General features: G+C 42.8%; 1 protein-coding gene across 3 annotated transcripts in view; it reads right to left on the minus strand.

The window, feature by feature from the left end:
* Positions 1 to 5,342: 5,342 nt before the first annotated feature.
* The window catches only part of LOC135526462 (protein sprouty homolog 1-like), a 105,279-nt gene continuing 94,084 nt past the window's right edge, over positions 5,343 to 16,537 (minus strand). Inside the window, exons 1-2 of one of the 3 annotated variants that reach the window (XM_064954855.1) lie at positions 8,981 to 9,537; positions 5,343 to 7,313 (exon numbers count right to left, since the gene is read on the minus strand). In XM_064954855.1, coding sequence (XP_064810927.1) covers positions 6,209 to 7,258 — 1,050 coding nt within the window. In that variant the 5' untranslated portion in view covers positions 7,259 to 7,313; positions 8,981 to 9,537 and the 3' untranslated portion in view covers positions 5,343 to 6,208. The other 2 variants (XM_064954857.1, XM_064954856.1) reach the window with 2 other exon arrangements.

Here is a 16,537-nt window from a genome sequence, read left to right on the forward strand (position 1 = left end):
TCAAAGCACTCGAAGAACAGAAGCATAACAAGATGAAAAGAGGGATTCTATGATCTGGCCCTGTAATTACACATTTCTAGAACCCTGTGCTTCACTATCAACAACAGATAAGGCTTTTCTGTGTTCCTCGCCTTTGATCTGGGGGTCCCTTCAATCACTTAGGGAAGAGGGGGACTCAGTGCTTCCTGTTCGGGACCCCCCTGCAAACCGCTCTCTAACTTACCAGTAGGTCGACTTCAGACATTTTGTCTACATTGCATTTTAAGAAAGAAGTTAGCCTAGCAAATGTAGCTATGTAGTTTTAATTTGACATTCGGTAGGGTCTATTGTCAACTATTTTGTTCTGGGTTTAAAGTACCCATAAGAGAAGGGGACAAACAAGGGGGGGAAAAAGAGTCCTGTCTGCTTGACTCATGCCTCAAATGTTAAACTACCAAGTAGTACATTTTCTAACAGCTATTCTAAATGCTATTTTTTTGTGTCTAACTAATAGAACTAGAAAACACTAAATTCCACCAAACCTATTTTGTAGCACTTTGTCAGGGTTCGTAGCACTGTTGTTTTTTTGCAATGCGTCCTGGTTGGTACACTAGGAGTCATAGATAGTCTCAGGAGTCATAGATCACTTGGTGGTTATCCATAAAATATGTACCTTTGTCATTTGAGAAACTCGCTTTGTACTGGTTTTAGAAGGAACCCAATCAACTAATTTTGAGCAAGCATTTAGTGACTAACTCACTGTTTAAACCTCTTTCTTGATCCCCTAAAGAAGTGCTTTGGTATTTGGAATTCCACTCCTGACAGAGCAGTGATGTGGAATCCCTGTGATCAATGCTGAAGGAAATAGGAGTTCTTAACAAGGTGCTAACGCAGATCAGTTAAACTAAGTAACCCGATAGGGACCCATGAAAGGCCCTGAGTAGCCATCACTGAACTGTTGCTCACCTGTTGACTACTCAGTTGACTCAAGGATCCACTGATAGTAGAGATTAAAGGGAACCTTTAAAGGCCCCTATTGAGGGTCAACCGGAAGGAGGGAGGAAATGAAGGGAGGAGGGGCAAACAGCAATGGAGAGGTTAACTAAAGCAGGGGCCTTCCATCTCCCTCCCTCCCTCCCACCACTCCACCCCCCACCAACAACAAAAAACTCTCTGACATGACCCCCAGCCGAGAGCCGGACGGACTAAAGCCTCCCATTGTTGTCCCTTATACAGGATCACCGAGCCTGCCAGTGAAAAAGGGGGAGGAGAGGTGGGGTGGATAGGGGGGGGGGACTGCCAGCTCAAACACAATCGTGTGATAGGACTTGGCCCTATCTAATCAAGGGCAGGAGGTCACTTCCGAACAACCGGGCTATAAAAGATTATTTCCTGCCGCATAACAGAGGAGCCGTTGGGGAGGGTGGGAGGAGAGGAAGAAGGGAGGGTAGGGGGAGGAGAGAGATGGGAAAATGGGGGAGGGGTGCAGGCTGTCTGTGAGGAGAGGAAGTGAATTGAAAAAAAGCCAGCAGACGGGAACCATCTGGCTAGATGGTAGTATAATCTTTAAAAAGAGACTGGGAGGGGTGAGGTACCCCAACCTCCACCCACCCACCAAACACACACCCTCCGAGAGGGCCCACTGCGTCCAAGGAATGATTTAAGCTCTTTTTTTTAAATAACGTTTTGGGAGTCATTTTTTTCCCTTGGTTGAGATATCAAGGAAAAAGGGAAGGAGCGGAGGGGGGTGGGGATATTGAACATCGCTCATACAGACCTTTCCCTGGGGGCTGTTAAGATAGGACATGATCTTATCAATGTGGGCCCGTCTGACCAGAAGGGAGAGCAGTATAGCTAATATGAAGTATACTTTACTGTATTTCTTTAGCCTGCAACGTTTGAGAGAATAGCACTTCAGCCATCAGCATCGTGGCAATGTAACGTTCTACCTGCTACACCAGAAACCAACCAAAATCAACTTTACTTCTCAGTATTTCAATTCACACAAGATGGAATGAATGCGAGTGGCAGCCATTGAGAATTGAACCTCAGCAATTCTTTTTTTTTTACCTTTATTTAACCAGGCAAGTCAGTTAAGAACAAATTCTTATTTTCAATGACGGCCTAGGAACAGTGGGTTAATTACCTGTTCAGGGGCAGAACGACAGATTTGTATCTTGTCAGCTCACAGGTTTGAACCTGCACCCTTCCAGTAATTAGTCCAACGCTCTAACCACTAGGCTACCCTGCCGCCCCAGAGCTTGGACGCTGCCATTGGACTTGACACAACGTGGACAGTATAGCAGCTTACATTGATTTCCAAGGAAGTATTTCCTATATGGCTGAATCCAATTCCGGACAACCGATGACTGTAGTGTAGCAGGGCCTTAAGGTGGAGTTTTTGTTGGTGTACTTTTTCAGAACACTGTCATCCAACTGTTGTTTTAAATGATCTAAATGTAATTATATTTCCTTAAGTTCCCAGATGAGCAATTCTTGACAGCTCCCTCTGATCAAGCCATCTTCACCTCTAGTTACATTTCTTTTATTTTTTATTTGACCTTTATTTAACTAGGAAAGTCATTTTAATTTACAATGACGGCCTACCCCGGCCAAGGCTGGGCCAATTGTGGGCATTGGCCACTTCCCTTTGATTGAATTTTCAGTTAGTAGAACACATAATCACCGACATCCATTGGCTATGAGCAAAAGTGCAAAGCTCATCTCTCAAACACGCCTGGCCATTAATTACAATAGGATCCCCCTGAATGATTGCCAGGGTTTGGGTATTGGTCCTCTCACTCAGGCCCCGCCTTCTCTTCCACATCCCCTACTGGCCTTTGTCCATAAAATGCCTGACAAAGACAGGAAGAGGGGCTTGGGGTAAATGTGTGGTATTAGATGGCAGTAACGCCGCATAGACGAATGGCACTTGGGGACGATGTGTGAAGGGTTTACACCCTGGCCCTCTGTGTGTGAAACCATGGAGCAAATGCAGAGGCTTGGTTCCAAAGGAACACCTCTGCCAAAGTAGTCCCAGCACCTGATAAAACATTGTTTATTACTCATGTGAATTATAAAAGGTCACTAAAGTAAATGAGTGTTTACCTCATTGCCAACCAGCCTGAGATAGAAACCTGGATGTAGCAGGAGTTATATGTTGTTATTTTTTAACTTTTGCTCTGTTTAGATGATTTTATAGCAACTTTTCTGTATTCACCATCAGATGGTTCTCTCTATTTCTCAGAAACTGTTTCGCCCAACAAAGAGCAAAAACATTTTCAACATAACGAAAGCAAACCAAACCAACTTCAGTGAGAGGCATAGAAACCCCTCATCCTGTCCCTCAAACCCATCTCTGCAGTCCCTCATAGCGAATTTCCATTTAGAATGGTATTAGGAAAATAAGGGAAATCCGCTGAGGTTAGACAAACTGAAAGCGGAGCTTTGCCTTTGGTGACAAATCCTCCAGGGAGGGTTTATAGAAGACCTTCAGCGTCAGCAGCAGTGCCCTAGCTAAGGACAGGCCTGCCCGCAGCAGAGCTTGTGGGTTGGAGGTTCCACCATGGTGACTCACAGGGTAATCATGCGTGTTTGCACTCGCAAGGCCCCAATGCTGTCAGAGGGCCCCGGGAGTAGGGCCGCCAAGCTTTACACACTCCAAAATAGCACCCCGTGGGCGTGTTGCGCTGCTAAATTTACTCTGCAACAAGTGCGAGGGAGCCAGTTTGCTTTGCTGCCACTTGTGCCATGGAATTACTTAATAGTGACTCAGGTTGACTTTTAACCATTTCTTGTATTTACTGAGATGCAGTGCCTTAGACTGCTGCACTTGACACAATGATGATGAATATGGAAGCTTGTAGGGGCGATGACAAATCATTTCATGGAGCGGAATCTGATATATATAAAAAAGGGAAACTGGTATTCCGACACTTAAAAGTTATTTTGGTATTTCATCTAATTTGGGGAGGAAAACAAGGCTTTTAAGGGACTCTTGTTAAAACCTGAGACCTGGAAATGGCAAGCAAATATATATTTCCTTATTTGGGTCAGACTGGAAAATATGAAGTAAACATTTGCTTCCTGTTTGCCGCCTCCTGAATAACATTTTAGCTCTGTCTTGTGTCAGGGATCTAAAGTGAAACCTGAAAAAAGAGGCCTCCCATTGTTCGCGATTGTCCAGAAGCAAATGGGTCTCGAATTGCAGCTCTGAAAGGTAACAGGAAATTGACAAATCGCTAACCCCCTCAACCACTCCGAGGAACAAACGGTACATTCCAGCAAAAAATGGAAATGCGCCTTTAAAAAGGAGCCATGTTCTGTTCATGCAAACTGTTGAACCACAGTGACAGGAAATCCTACAGTTTGTTCCCTGCAAGAGCTTAACCAGATAAATCACAAAATGCCACTTCTTTGGTTTTCTACAAAAATACCACTTAATGTTTACCACCCAGCCTAGTTATATTATCCACATTAGTCTTTACCTCCCTGAACAACTGTGCCTGTTTTATTCCTGAGGTCAAGTTTCCAACTCCCTCCAAACTGAGATTGTCTGAAATACTAATTGCCCCCTCGAAGTTAAACCCTGGTATTTTAGTGCATTTCCTGTTGCCGCTCTGTTATTTCAGACTCACTAACCTTTAGAAGTGAAGACTCATCCCCTGGGGGTCAGCAAACTTCCAGAGTGATAAATTCACTGACAAAAAAAGCCAGGCAAATGGGGGCTGTATCTGCCCCATCTTTACCTTTAGTGAAGGAACCGTGCCATAAAAGCTTGGCATTGATAGCAGTTTATTATCTTTGAACAGGTGGACCTGGGTAGTTGTAAAGGTGGCTCTCATTTCTCAGACACATACTGTGGCCTCACAATATGGAGACCATTTGAGAGTTGGGAAGATTCTGATATACTGTAGCAACTTTTAAAACCAGGGATTAAAGCTATTGCTTAGTTTGTGGGTGACCGCTTGCCTGGAATGAAGTTTATCAAGTGTTGGAACTTCCAGTTAGTATCATTGCTGGCCATTTTGCATTCAGATGTAGGCTTATTTTTACATTATCGGTTTAAAGAATAATCAAGCCAATAAATAGAATCCCGAAATAACAGGCTTGAAACATTCAGGTTAAAAGTGGTTCTGACTCACTTCAAGTATTTTTTTTTACCAGAATTCCACACATGAACAAATGAGTGTACAGCAAAGTGGTGTTGACCAAACTATTCCACGTTACGCAAAGAAATGATGCAAGAACTAAACTTGGACCCAATCACTGCTTATGAAATGCCTTATTACCCTGAAAGCTTTCAAACCAGAGTTAACCACTCCCAAGGGTCAATGTAACAAGGATAATCAAGACACAAGACATTGTTTTTAATTAATTAATATATTTTCTGCATTAAAGTTAACATAGTTTATTCTTTTGTGCCACCCTTTCATTTTTCAGTAAGTATTGATATTGTTATATTCAGACATGAGTAAATGTAAGACTGTCTTTTGCAATAAATATCATAAAATAATAGAGCTTCACATAATAAATATTTTTACAAAAAAAAAAAAAAAAACATTTTCCTTTTTTTTTTTTAAAGCCAGATCGCTCTTATGGATTTGAGAATACAATTTACAAAACAAAAACAAGGGAAAGAATGCCACAGAATGTGTGTGAATGATGAGTGGGGAAGGGAGAGAAACATATCCAACAGAATACTATGAGATGGATGTGCTTTCCACAATGCAACTCGAGCACAGAAACCCAGCTATCCATGGTCTGAGTGTGGTAGCAACTGGGAATTCTAACAATCCTTGTTTGCTATGAACACGTGGTAACAGCTACATATTGCCTAGCTAGATAGTCCTTCACAGATTTGGTAAGAGGCTGCTCTCACTTGAAGCTTAAAGCACCAGGTAAACACTGCCTAGCTAACAGAAAATTATTTATAAAAAAGTGTTAATGAGTAGCTGAAGAGAGACAAAAAACAACAACCATTGAAGACAAACACTGGTCTGTAAAAACATGGTCCTGTTGCAAAAAGGAAGGAGAAAAAGAAAAAAAAGTGAGTGGTTTTCATATTCCGTGATTTACTCCTATCAGGAGAAAAGGAAGTGGGTGGGAGGTGCTTAAAATGTTTGATAAACATCAATAGTAATAGTGACTATTATGGTTATCATCATTATCATTGTCAAAACCACACAGGGGAACGACTGTCCGCCCCTCTACCCACACACACACAAGATCAGGAAGGCTTTTCCTGGGCCTGGTGGGACCAGCGCTCCAGTTTGCAATAGACAGTGTTGGAGTTCTTGCAGCGGCAGCCGGGCCTGTTGACTTGGTCGTAGCAGCCCTGGCACGCCTTCAGGCAGCCCTTGACGGGCGGGTAGCACAGCAAACAGGGGAACAGTACCGACAGTAATCCCATGCAGAGGAAGCGTGAGCAGCAGTGGGAGCGTGACAGCGAGCAGGGGTGGTCGGCACACGAGTCCCCCTCGTCGTCGTTGGAACAGTGGTAGAAGATGCCCTTGACCAGGCACATGCACGTGCCATGCTCCAGGGCGCTCTCCGCCGAGCACAGGCACTGGCCGTTGCAGGCCAGGCATGAGGGCAGGGTTCTTGGGGCTGTGCAGTCTCCACACTTGCACTTCCCACAGCATTCGCAGATGAACTGGTGGCCAGAGGCCATGTCCCCTTTCCCTGAGGGCTTGAGCGGTGCTTCCAGTGGCGGCAGCGGGTGCGAGCCCTGCTGGGAGGTTAGCAGCGCCTTGGGCTGAGTCCGAACAGGCTGAGCACGCTCGGCTCTGTGGTGGTGCTGGTGGAGGGCCACCATCCCTGGCCTAGAGGGAGGTGAGCGGGCCAGGAGTCCCTGCTCAGAGGATACACTACTGTTGCTCCCTGAGCTAGCCGCACTACCTGTACTGGTGGAGCGATTAAGGCCCGGGGCCCTGGTGCTACACTGCTGGCCCCCAGCCACTACTACAACCCCACCGTGGTGGCCCTGCCCTACCGGCCGGTGCTCGTAGTTGTTGTTCACATTGACGAGAATCACCTCGTGAGTCCTCTCCTGCTGTTTGTCGGGCCTGGGCACCATGCGGGGCGCAGGGGGCCTCCGGACCACCGAGGGGCCTTCTGTGTACTCGTTGCTGGAGCGGATGGCCTTGATTTGGTCCAAGGAAAGGATAGCGGCATGTTGGAGCTCCCGCTCGTAATCCGACCTCTGCCGGTCCTCCAGGGAAGGCTGCTGAATCACCACTAATGAACCGCCAGGGCCATGTTGACTTTGGAGCGCCATCTGGGGTGATCACCACTTCCGACATTCACCATGGACTTGGCATGCATCGGAAAACCTGCAAGGGACACGGGAAAGGGCCATCAGTAAAGACAAGGATGTCATTTGCAAATGAGAAATATCGGGTGGAAAACTGTTCCCTTTTCATTTAGATTCAACTTTTGATTGGAAAAGCTAAAGAGCTGAAAAGGTAGAACCATCAATAGATCCTTGGATGGTCTCAATTTATAGATCAAACATGGTTAATTGAAGATCATATTTCATCAAAGTTATGAAACGGGTTAAGAGCACAGTCTATTGAGAGTTGAGTATGCTATTTTGGGCTTACATTCCGATTTTAGTATTAGACGCTTTTTATCCAGTCAGTCAATTCATCTTAAAATAGCTAGGTTAGACAACCACATTAGTCGTAATATGTACATTTTTCTTCAAATAAGTTAAGTTATCAGCAAAGTCAGTGCTAGTAGGAAAAGCCAAGTGCAATATTTTTAACTAATTAAGAACATGTTCACATAGCCCTGCTAGTTTTTTATGCAAGCCGTGGGAAAAAAAAGTAGACTATGATTGTTACTTTTCATACCTTCCTCAATATGCACACATCCAAACTTCAGTACAAATAGGCTACTTCCCCTGCTCATTTACATTTGTATGACTGGTTAACATTTAAAATGTGCCAAGGCGACGGAACGAGGCCACGATCCAATACGACAAAATGAGCTGCCTAGCGTATTATTCGATTACTAAATTAAAGACGGTTAGAAGGAAATGTGGTGACAAAACTAAGGTCACGACAGAACCCGACAATAGTGTCAACTTTATGTCCATATAATTTCAAGCACACAACTGAATTAAAGCCAATACCATTACTGGTTTAAAATATCAGAAGCCAGTCGTATCTCTTGAAACTGTAACACAAACGGGACCCCAATAGGCATAAACACATTCGGTCAGTCTAATCAACATGACCCAAGCAATACAAACAAGTTTAAAAACGGATACAATATGCAGATAGGCATATACGCGAAGACAGTTTACTTATAAGCAGAGCCCTATAATTGATTGACTTCATGAAACCCCACAGTAGTTTACACCGAGCACAGTAAATAGGTTAAGCCAGTAGATAGACGGGCGGCCTAATTGTTGTATTGTAAAAAGACAAATACACCGACAGTCCTAGTGTAGGCTATGCCCTAGGGTTTAGTTGACCGAGAGACGTCCCATGTGATAGAAACCACAGAGGATCAAATCAACGGATCTCGAGATGAATAGCAAAACAAGGGGGGGAAAGCTTATGAATGAAAACTAGGCTACGGTGGGGGTGGGGTGTTTGTTTGCGCGTCGGGGTGATCGCGCTCCCCTCTGAACCAAACTATGAACGTTTTGATTCCCTTCGGGAGTCGAATTGTCTGTGTTAAATAGGCATTCCGAGTAGAGGACACAAGCAACCATATACAATATGAAGCGAACTCTCCACAGATTCAAGCACCAGATGATGCGTGTTCCCAAGGCCACCTATCTCGACATATACTAACGAAAAGCATAGTCCATGCAACTGGCAACAATGTTTCCAGAGCCGGAGTTCTGAACCCTATGCGTATATTAGCCTACTTATCCGAGGAAGATTATTTGTGAAATGTTCGTTGTATCCAGTCTACATTTTAGCAACAAAGAATCTATGAACAAACCAGACATTTCCAACATGTTTCATTGAGGGGAGATACGCACCCATCTGTAACCATCCATAACGTCGAATCCATCAACCAATATACCAAAACTCCATCCAAGGAAATAGTCCAAGCGTATTTTAATTAGCTCTTAAAATTCGTGACCACGGCTTTAAATCCAAATACGGATGTTGTATCTTCTTTCGTTATTCCTTCTCAAAATATGGTGCATTACACCAATGTGCTCCAGAAACGGAAAATCAATGTTTCTTTATGGAATAGGTACCAAAGAGCCTAAAAGTTGCGCACTTGAGAACGATCTGGTCAGACAACACTGTTTATTAGTCCTAGAGCAGAATAACAATTACAGGGAAAAGCTTTAGGATTCTTAAAAGCACAATAATTCACGATTTGAAGACAAATAATTATATATCCAATGGTTTTCAGTCTTCAAAATCTGCTTGGAGAATAGTAAAAGTAGGTTTTTGTTGTGCGGAATGCTCAAAAGCAAGCGCTAGTCGAAGACGTGCTCTCATCAACACTGCAGGACTGTCGAGCACTGAATGAATGAGAATGTAGGGCTCAGTGTTTGCTCGACAAGCCAACTCCCATTGGCCATTCACGCCACTGAAAAAGGATACATCGCATCCGCTCTTAATTCATTGGGCAGATGTGTAAGGCCGGGCGATAGAGATGTGTGCAGCAGTTAAGGTGGAACGGTTTACAATAGCCGATAAACTCATTTCCGTTCTTGTGGTTGCAAAACTATTGAACAGTGGCAACAAAATGATCCCCTTTGAATCGATAACGTTGTTTTATTGTATGCATTCCACGGTATCTCACCATTCCATTTACGTATGGCAGAGTTAGAAATACACACATGCGCATAAAACTCTGGGCAGAAAATAATGTAGCCTAAGTATGTAATAGTGTTGGCTTAAAGTCTATATCTAAACTACCATAATAAAATGGCCGATATAGAAAATGAAATGGAAATCCCTCCACTACTCATTTGTTTCATTTACCCAGTGGCTCAGTAAACTTAACTTCGGAGCCCCCTTAAGAAAAAGGCACCCCACAAGCAAGGGGAAAGATTCCCCCCACCCACCGCCTCCCCTCTGTTCTTGACTGTCTGGTTTGATTGGTGTCGCGGATGCGCTACATCCGGATCCACGAGAAAAGGAAGTTCAATACAGAGTCAATTTATCCTCTTCAAATGGAAAAATCAATAGATGAATGACCTCAATACAATCTCGGGTCAGCAAATTCTGCAAAACTTCTACATTTAACGGACTGATAAATGCATCTGTAGGCCTATATGCCTCTGGTGTTTGGGTAGATATATATTTAAAAAAAATAGTTTGGAAGCTTAAGGCTTGATGATAAAGCAATTCCTGCTGGATTCCCAAACGACAGATGGGAACCTCTTCATAGTGGTCAGAAGTGCGGAGAGAAGTCAGACATTTTACGGTTACCAAACAGCAATTAACAGATTTCCATGGATTAAATGATTAATATACCACCCGTGCTTGTTTTCACCCTGGATATATCCAATAAGCAAATGGAAAGTGCACATTATTAAAGATGAATGCAAACGTTTCCTTCAAACTTCTCACCCCATTCAATAATCTGTGTTGCGTTCGTTATATATAACTCCGGCTTTGAAAATAGCCTAAGAAAGACCCTTGGTTAAATTAATTGATGTTGGCTATGTTTCTGCATTGTAATCTTCTTCTTTCTTTTTTTACCATGTCTAATATAATCGATTTGTCTTATGAAGATAACATTTTAAAAAGCATTAACAAGCATATAGAGAAACAATGAATTTATTACATTGTAGCCTAATATTGCATTTTAGGTAGAACAGGTTTCTAAACAAAACTTTTGCAGAGAATTTTGCCTTAAGATTGGTTATTTAGGGAGACTAACAATTAGGCCTACTGAGCACATTCAAAAGTAGCCTATTGATTAAATCACATGGGCTATTCAAGTCTATTATTTCTCGCTATTCACTGATGTAATGTCCATTAGGAAACCCTTGCGACTCCAGTGGATAACTGCATTTATGGGTAACATTTGCAGTCGGTCCGCAAAGAGTCTTGCAGCGTTGGCATTTTTCCACTGTGACGTCAGAAAAAGCTCAAGCTGCATTGCTGTTGATAGTTGATATAGGACTGGACGAGAGAGTTTGGAACGCGAGGCTTCACGGCGTTTTCAAAGTGTCTTCCCATGAAGAGCTGTGCTTCTATGTCCTCTTGCAGGGCCAGCAGGGCAGCCTCTCTGCATACTACCGCTATCTGCGACAGATACAGATAGGACTGTCAGACAGCCAGATCTCGACCACCTTGCGTTATGTGAGCATCCACAGCCACTAGTGCTGTGGTGAGTAGGTCAACAATGAACTTCTATAAAATGCAGTGGTGCAAAAAGTACTCAATTGTTTTACTTGAGTAAAAGTAAATTTACCTTAATAGAAAATGACTCAAGTAAAAGTGAAAGTCACCGAGTAAAATACAACTTGAAAATGGTCTGAAAGTGTCTGGTTTAAAATGTACTGAAGTACAATGGTGGGAACAGTACTCAATTGTCATACTTGAGTAAAACTAAAAAGTACAAGTAAATGCTATACATCAAATTCCTTATATTAAGCAGACCAGATGCCAAAATGTTCTTGTTTATTTGATTTATTTATGGACAGACAGGGGCACTCACCCAGACTCAGACATCATTTACAAACGCAGTAGTTGTGTTTAGTGAGTCTGCCAGATCAGAGGCAGTAAGGATGACAACGCATTATATTGATAGGTGTGTGTATTGGTCCATATTGCTGTCCTGCCTGGGCATTCAAAATTATGTAACAAGTACTTTTGGTTGTCAAGGAAAATGTATGGGAGGAAATGTAAATATTTTCTTTAGGAATGCAGTGGAGTAAAATCCAATCAAATGTTATTGGTCCATACAGGTTTAGCAGATGTTATTGGTCCATACAGGTTTAGCAGATGTTATTGGTCCATACAGGTTTAGCAGATGTTATTGGTCCATACAGGTTTAGCAGATGTTATTGGTCCATACAGGTTTAGCAGATGTTATTGGTCCATACAGGTTTAGCAGATGTTATTGGTCCATACAGGTTTAGCAGATGTTATTGCTGGTGTAGCGAAATGCTTGTGTTCCTAGCTCCAACAGTGCAGTAGTATCTAAAAACAATTCCCAACAATGCACACATATATAAAAGTATAAGAATGGAATTAGGAAAAATTGAAAGATTAGGATGAGCAATGTCAGAGACCAAAGTACAGTTGAAGTGGGAAGTTTACATACACTTAGGTTGGAGTCATTAAAACTCGTTTTTCAACCACTCCACAAATTTCTTGTTAAAACTATAGTTTTGGCAAGTCGGGTAGGACATCTACTGTGTGCATGGCACAAGTAATTGTTCCAACAATTGTCTACAGACAGATTATTTCACTTATAATTCACTGCATCACAATTCCAGTGGGTCAGAAGTTTACATACAGTAAGTTGCCTGTGCCTTTAAACAGCTTGGAAAATTCCAGAAAATCATGTCATGGCTTTAGAAGCTTCTGATAGGCTAATTGACATCATTTGAGTTAATTGGAGGTGTACCTGTGGATATATTTCAAGGCTTAACTTCAAACTCAGTGTCTCTTTGCTTGACATCATGGGAAAATCAAAAGAAATTAGCCAAGGCCTCAGAATAAAAATTGTAGACATCCACAAATCTGGTTCGTCCTTGGGAGCAATTTTCAAACGCCTGAAGGTACCACGTTCATATATACAAACAGTAGTACGCAATTATAAACAACATGGGACCACGCAGTTGTCATACCACTCAGGAAGAAGATGTGTTCTGTCTCCTAGAGATGAACGTACTTTGGTGTGAAAAATGCAAATCAATCCCAGAACAACAGCAAAGGACCTTGTGAAGATGCTGGAGGAAACAGGTACAAAAGTATCTATATCCACAGTAAAACAAGTCCTATATCGACATAACCTGAAAGGCAGCTCAGCAAGGAAGAAGCCACTGCTCCAAAACTGCCATAAAAAAGCCAGACTACGGTTTGCAACTGCACATGGGGACAAAGATTTTACTTTTTGGAGAAATGTCCTCTGGTCTGATGTTAGGTTTGGAGAACAAGGGAGCCTTGCAAGCCGAAGAACACCATCCCATCCGTGAAGCAGGGGGGTGGCAGCATCATGTTGTGGGGGTGCTTTGCTGCAGGATGGACTGGCGCACTTCACAAAATAGATGGCATCATGAGGGTGGAAAATTATGTTAAAATGTTGAAGCAACATCTCAAGACATCAGTCAGGAAGTTACATGACCCCAAGCTAAATGAAGTTAAATGACCCCAAGCATACTTCTACAGTTGTGGCAAAATGGCTTAAGGACAACAAAGTCAAGGTATTGGAGTGGCCATCACAAAGCCCTGACCTCAATCCCATAGAAAATGTGTGGGTAGAACTGAAAAAGCGTGTGTGAGCAAGGAGGCCTACAAACCTGACTCAGTTACACCAGCTCTGTCAGGAGGAATGGGCCAAAATTCACCCAACTTATTGTGGGAAACTTGTGGAAGGCTACCCGAAACGTTTGACCCAAGTTAAACAATTTAAAGTCAATGCTACCAAATACTAATTGAGTGTATGTAAACGTCTAACCTACTGTGAATGTGATGGAAGAAATAAAAGCTGAAATAAATCATTCTCTCTACTATTATTCTGACATTTCACATTCTTAAAATAAAGTGGTGATCCTAACTGACCTAAGACAGGGAATTTTTACTCGGATTAAATGTCAGGAATTGTGAAAAACAGAGTTTAAATGTATTTGGTAAGGTATATGTAAACTTCCGACTTCAACTGTATATGTATGTGTGTGTGTTTTTGATGGAATATATAGACATTATGGACAGTATGTGGATAGAATGTGTAGTATATCTGAGGAATCGTATATGTACAGCCATTGTTGAATATGATGGACTTGACGAGAATACAGTCTATACATATGAAATGGGTAAAACAACATGTGAACATTATTAAAGTGACCAGTGGATGATAGCGGGGTGAACAGGCTGTGGCTCAGGTGGCTGAGGTCCTTGATGATCTTCTATGCCTTCCTGTGACACCGGGTGTTGTAGATGTCCTGAAGGGCAGGCAGTGTGCTCCCTGTGTTGTGTTAGGCTGACCACACCACCCTCAGGAGAGCCCTGCCGTTGCTGATGATGCAGTTGCCGTACCAGGCAGTGACATAGACCGACAGGATGCTCTCAATGGTGCATTTGTAAAAATGTGTGAGGGTCTTAGGGGCCAAGCCAAATTTCTTCAGCCTCCTGAGTTTGAAGAGGCGCTGTTGCACCTTCTTCACTACACTGTCTGTGTGGGTGGACCATTTCAGTTGTGTACGCTAAGGAACTTGAAGCTTTTCACCTGTGGATGGAGGCGTGCTCCCTCCACGATCAGCTCCTTCGTTTTGTTGACGTTGAGGGAAAAGTAAAAGTTGTCAAATATATAAATAGTAAAGTACAAATGCCCCCCAAAACTACTGAAGTTGTACTTCAAAGTATTTTTAGTTCAGTACTTTACACCCCTGACAAATAGTTTGACCCCATCATGATCATTGGAACAACATATGGATATTTAGAAATTAATTTACACATTTGTAACAGTTTGTATTAAGTCATGTATAATACTAAACAATAAATATTATAATACATACAGCCTATAGTTATTACAAGGTTATACACACACACACACACACACACACACACACACACACACACACACACACACACACACACACACACACACACACACACACACACACACACACACACACACACAGTAGAAAAAAAATCTGATTTGGATAACACACACAACAGTTCATTATGTTGAATGAATTGCAAATTCAGATTGCAAATTTGATTTCAAGGGAAATAAATTACAACACTTGTCAGGGCCATGCATTCTGTTTCATCTCAACCAACACGCAGTATTCCCAATCCTGCACTTCCATCCTTTTCCGTCACAGCAGTAGACATTTTTACATTGCTTAGGGTTCAGGTCGTTCCGTGGAGTGACCTGACGGTGCATGTCCTGCAAATCTCAACACACAGGGCTATCAGTCACTGGAAAATACAGATTGGTTCAGTTGGAGATTTTAGGGGGGGGGCGGATTGCATAAGTCGCCCTCGGTAAGTCATGCCTTAGAACAGAATGATAGTTCTGGAGGAGGTGGTGAAGTGTCTGGGAAAAAGGCATCTGGCGTTCATCAGCCATCGCTGGCCAATCTCCCCCAAAAGTTGCCGGGCCGTAGGCATGTCACTGTTGCATAATTCAGGGAGAAATGGTGAAACAGGGTCTGCTGACACCATCACCTCCCGTCACACCAGGGGAATCCACAAAGGCCTCAATGTGTTTAGAAAACGAGACCTATATAGGGAAATCTCAATGGAGGTGAGTTAGTGCGTGGTTGGAATAAAAGCCTACGCAAACTGTGGCCCTCCAGGACTGGAGATGACCATCCCGTTTCTAAACCGAGGCCCACACGCAGTCCTGGTCTACTCCACAAATCATCTGGGCCCATATTCATAAAGGCTCCCAGAGTATGCATGGTGATCTAGGATCAGCTTAGCCTTTTTAATTACCATTAATACAATTGTATGGACAGGGGGGACCTGATCCGAGATCAGCACTCCTACTCTGCAGGAGCTGCGAATGTATTACATTTATTTTAAGCAGAGGAAACTGAACCATTTGGAAGGTGACCTCACAAATTCCCTTGGCATATTTACATGACATAACATATGCCATTTAGCAGACGCTTTTATCCAAAGCGGCTTACAGTCATGCGTGCATACATTTACTTATGGGTGGTCCCAGGAATTGAACCCACTAGCCTCCCGTTACAACTGCAATGCTCAACCAACTGAGCTACAAAGGAGTATATTTCTCCCTATTCCAAGAAGGGCACAGAACAAATGTGTACCCTACAATTAAGGAGTCTAGGGAGGCATAAAAATATATATTCCTGGAAGGAATAACCACCTTATTGCAATGGGAAGGTCGAAGGGGGAGAAAATAAAAATGGTGGTTCCTTTTGAGCTCATCCATGGCACAGAGGCTGCCAACAAGATGGCAGACTATTGCCATTGCCAGACATTACCAGGTAATGGTAGACAAAAGGTACAGATCTCAGATCCTAAATCCTAATCTTTTAACCATTATGGAGAAAATACAGTCACATGTTGTTTTTTATTTAAAAAAAAACCTTGAAGGAGAGTTTGGTTGCAAAAAATTACATAATTGTAGCTAAAGAGAATTTCGTACCAAAATAACTCCATAACTGCTTAACCACTTCGCCTGTGTGTGTGTGTGTGTGTGTGTGTGTGTGTGTGTGTGTGTGTGTGTGTGTGTGTGTGTGTGTGTGTGTGTGTGTGTGTGTGTGTGTGTGTGTGTGTGTGTGTGTGTGTGTGTGTGTGTGTGTGTGTGTAAGAGAGAGAGTACTGTAAGAGTGTTTCTGCTTGTTTTGACAGATTTGTTGTAGTACCAGAATCCACCAGGGCAATTACCAATAAGTATCAATTTTGGCTACCAGCCG

This window comes from Oncorhynchus masou, chromosome 32 (genome assembly GCF_036934945.1).
Source record: "Oncorhynchus masou masou isolate Uvic2021 chromosome 32, UVic_Omas_1.1, whole genome shotgun sequence".
In the NCBI taxonomy this organism is placed as follows: domain Eukaryota; kingdom Metazoa; phylum Chordata; class Actinopteri; order Salmoniformes; family Salmonidae; genus Oncorhynchus; species Oncorhynchus masou.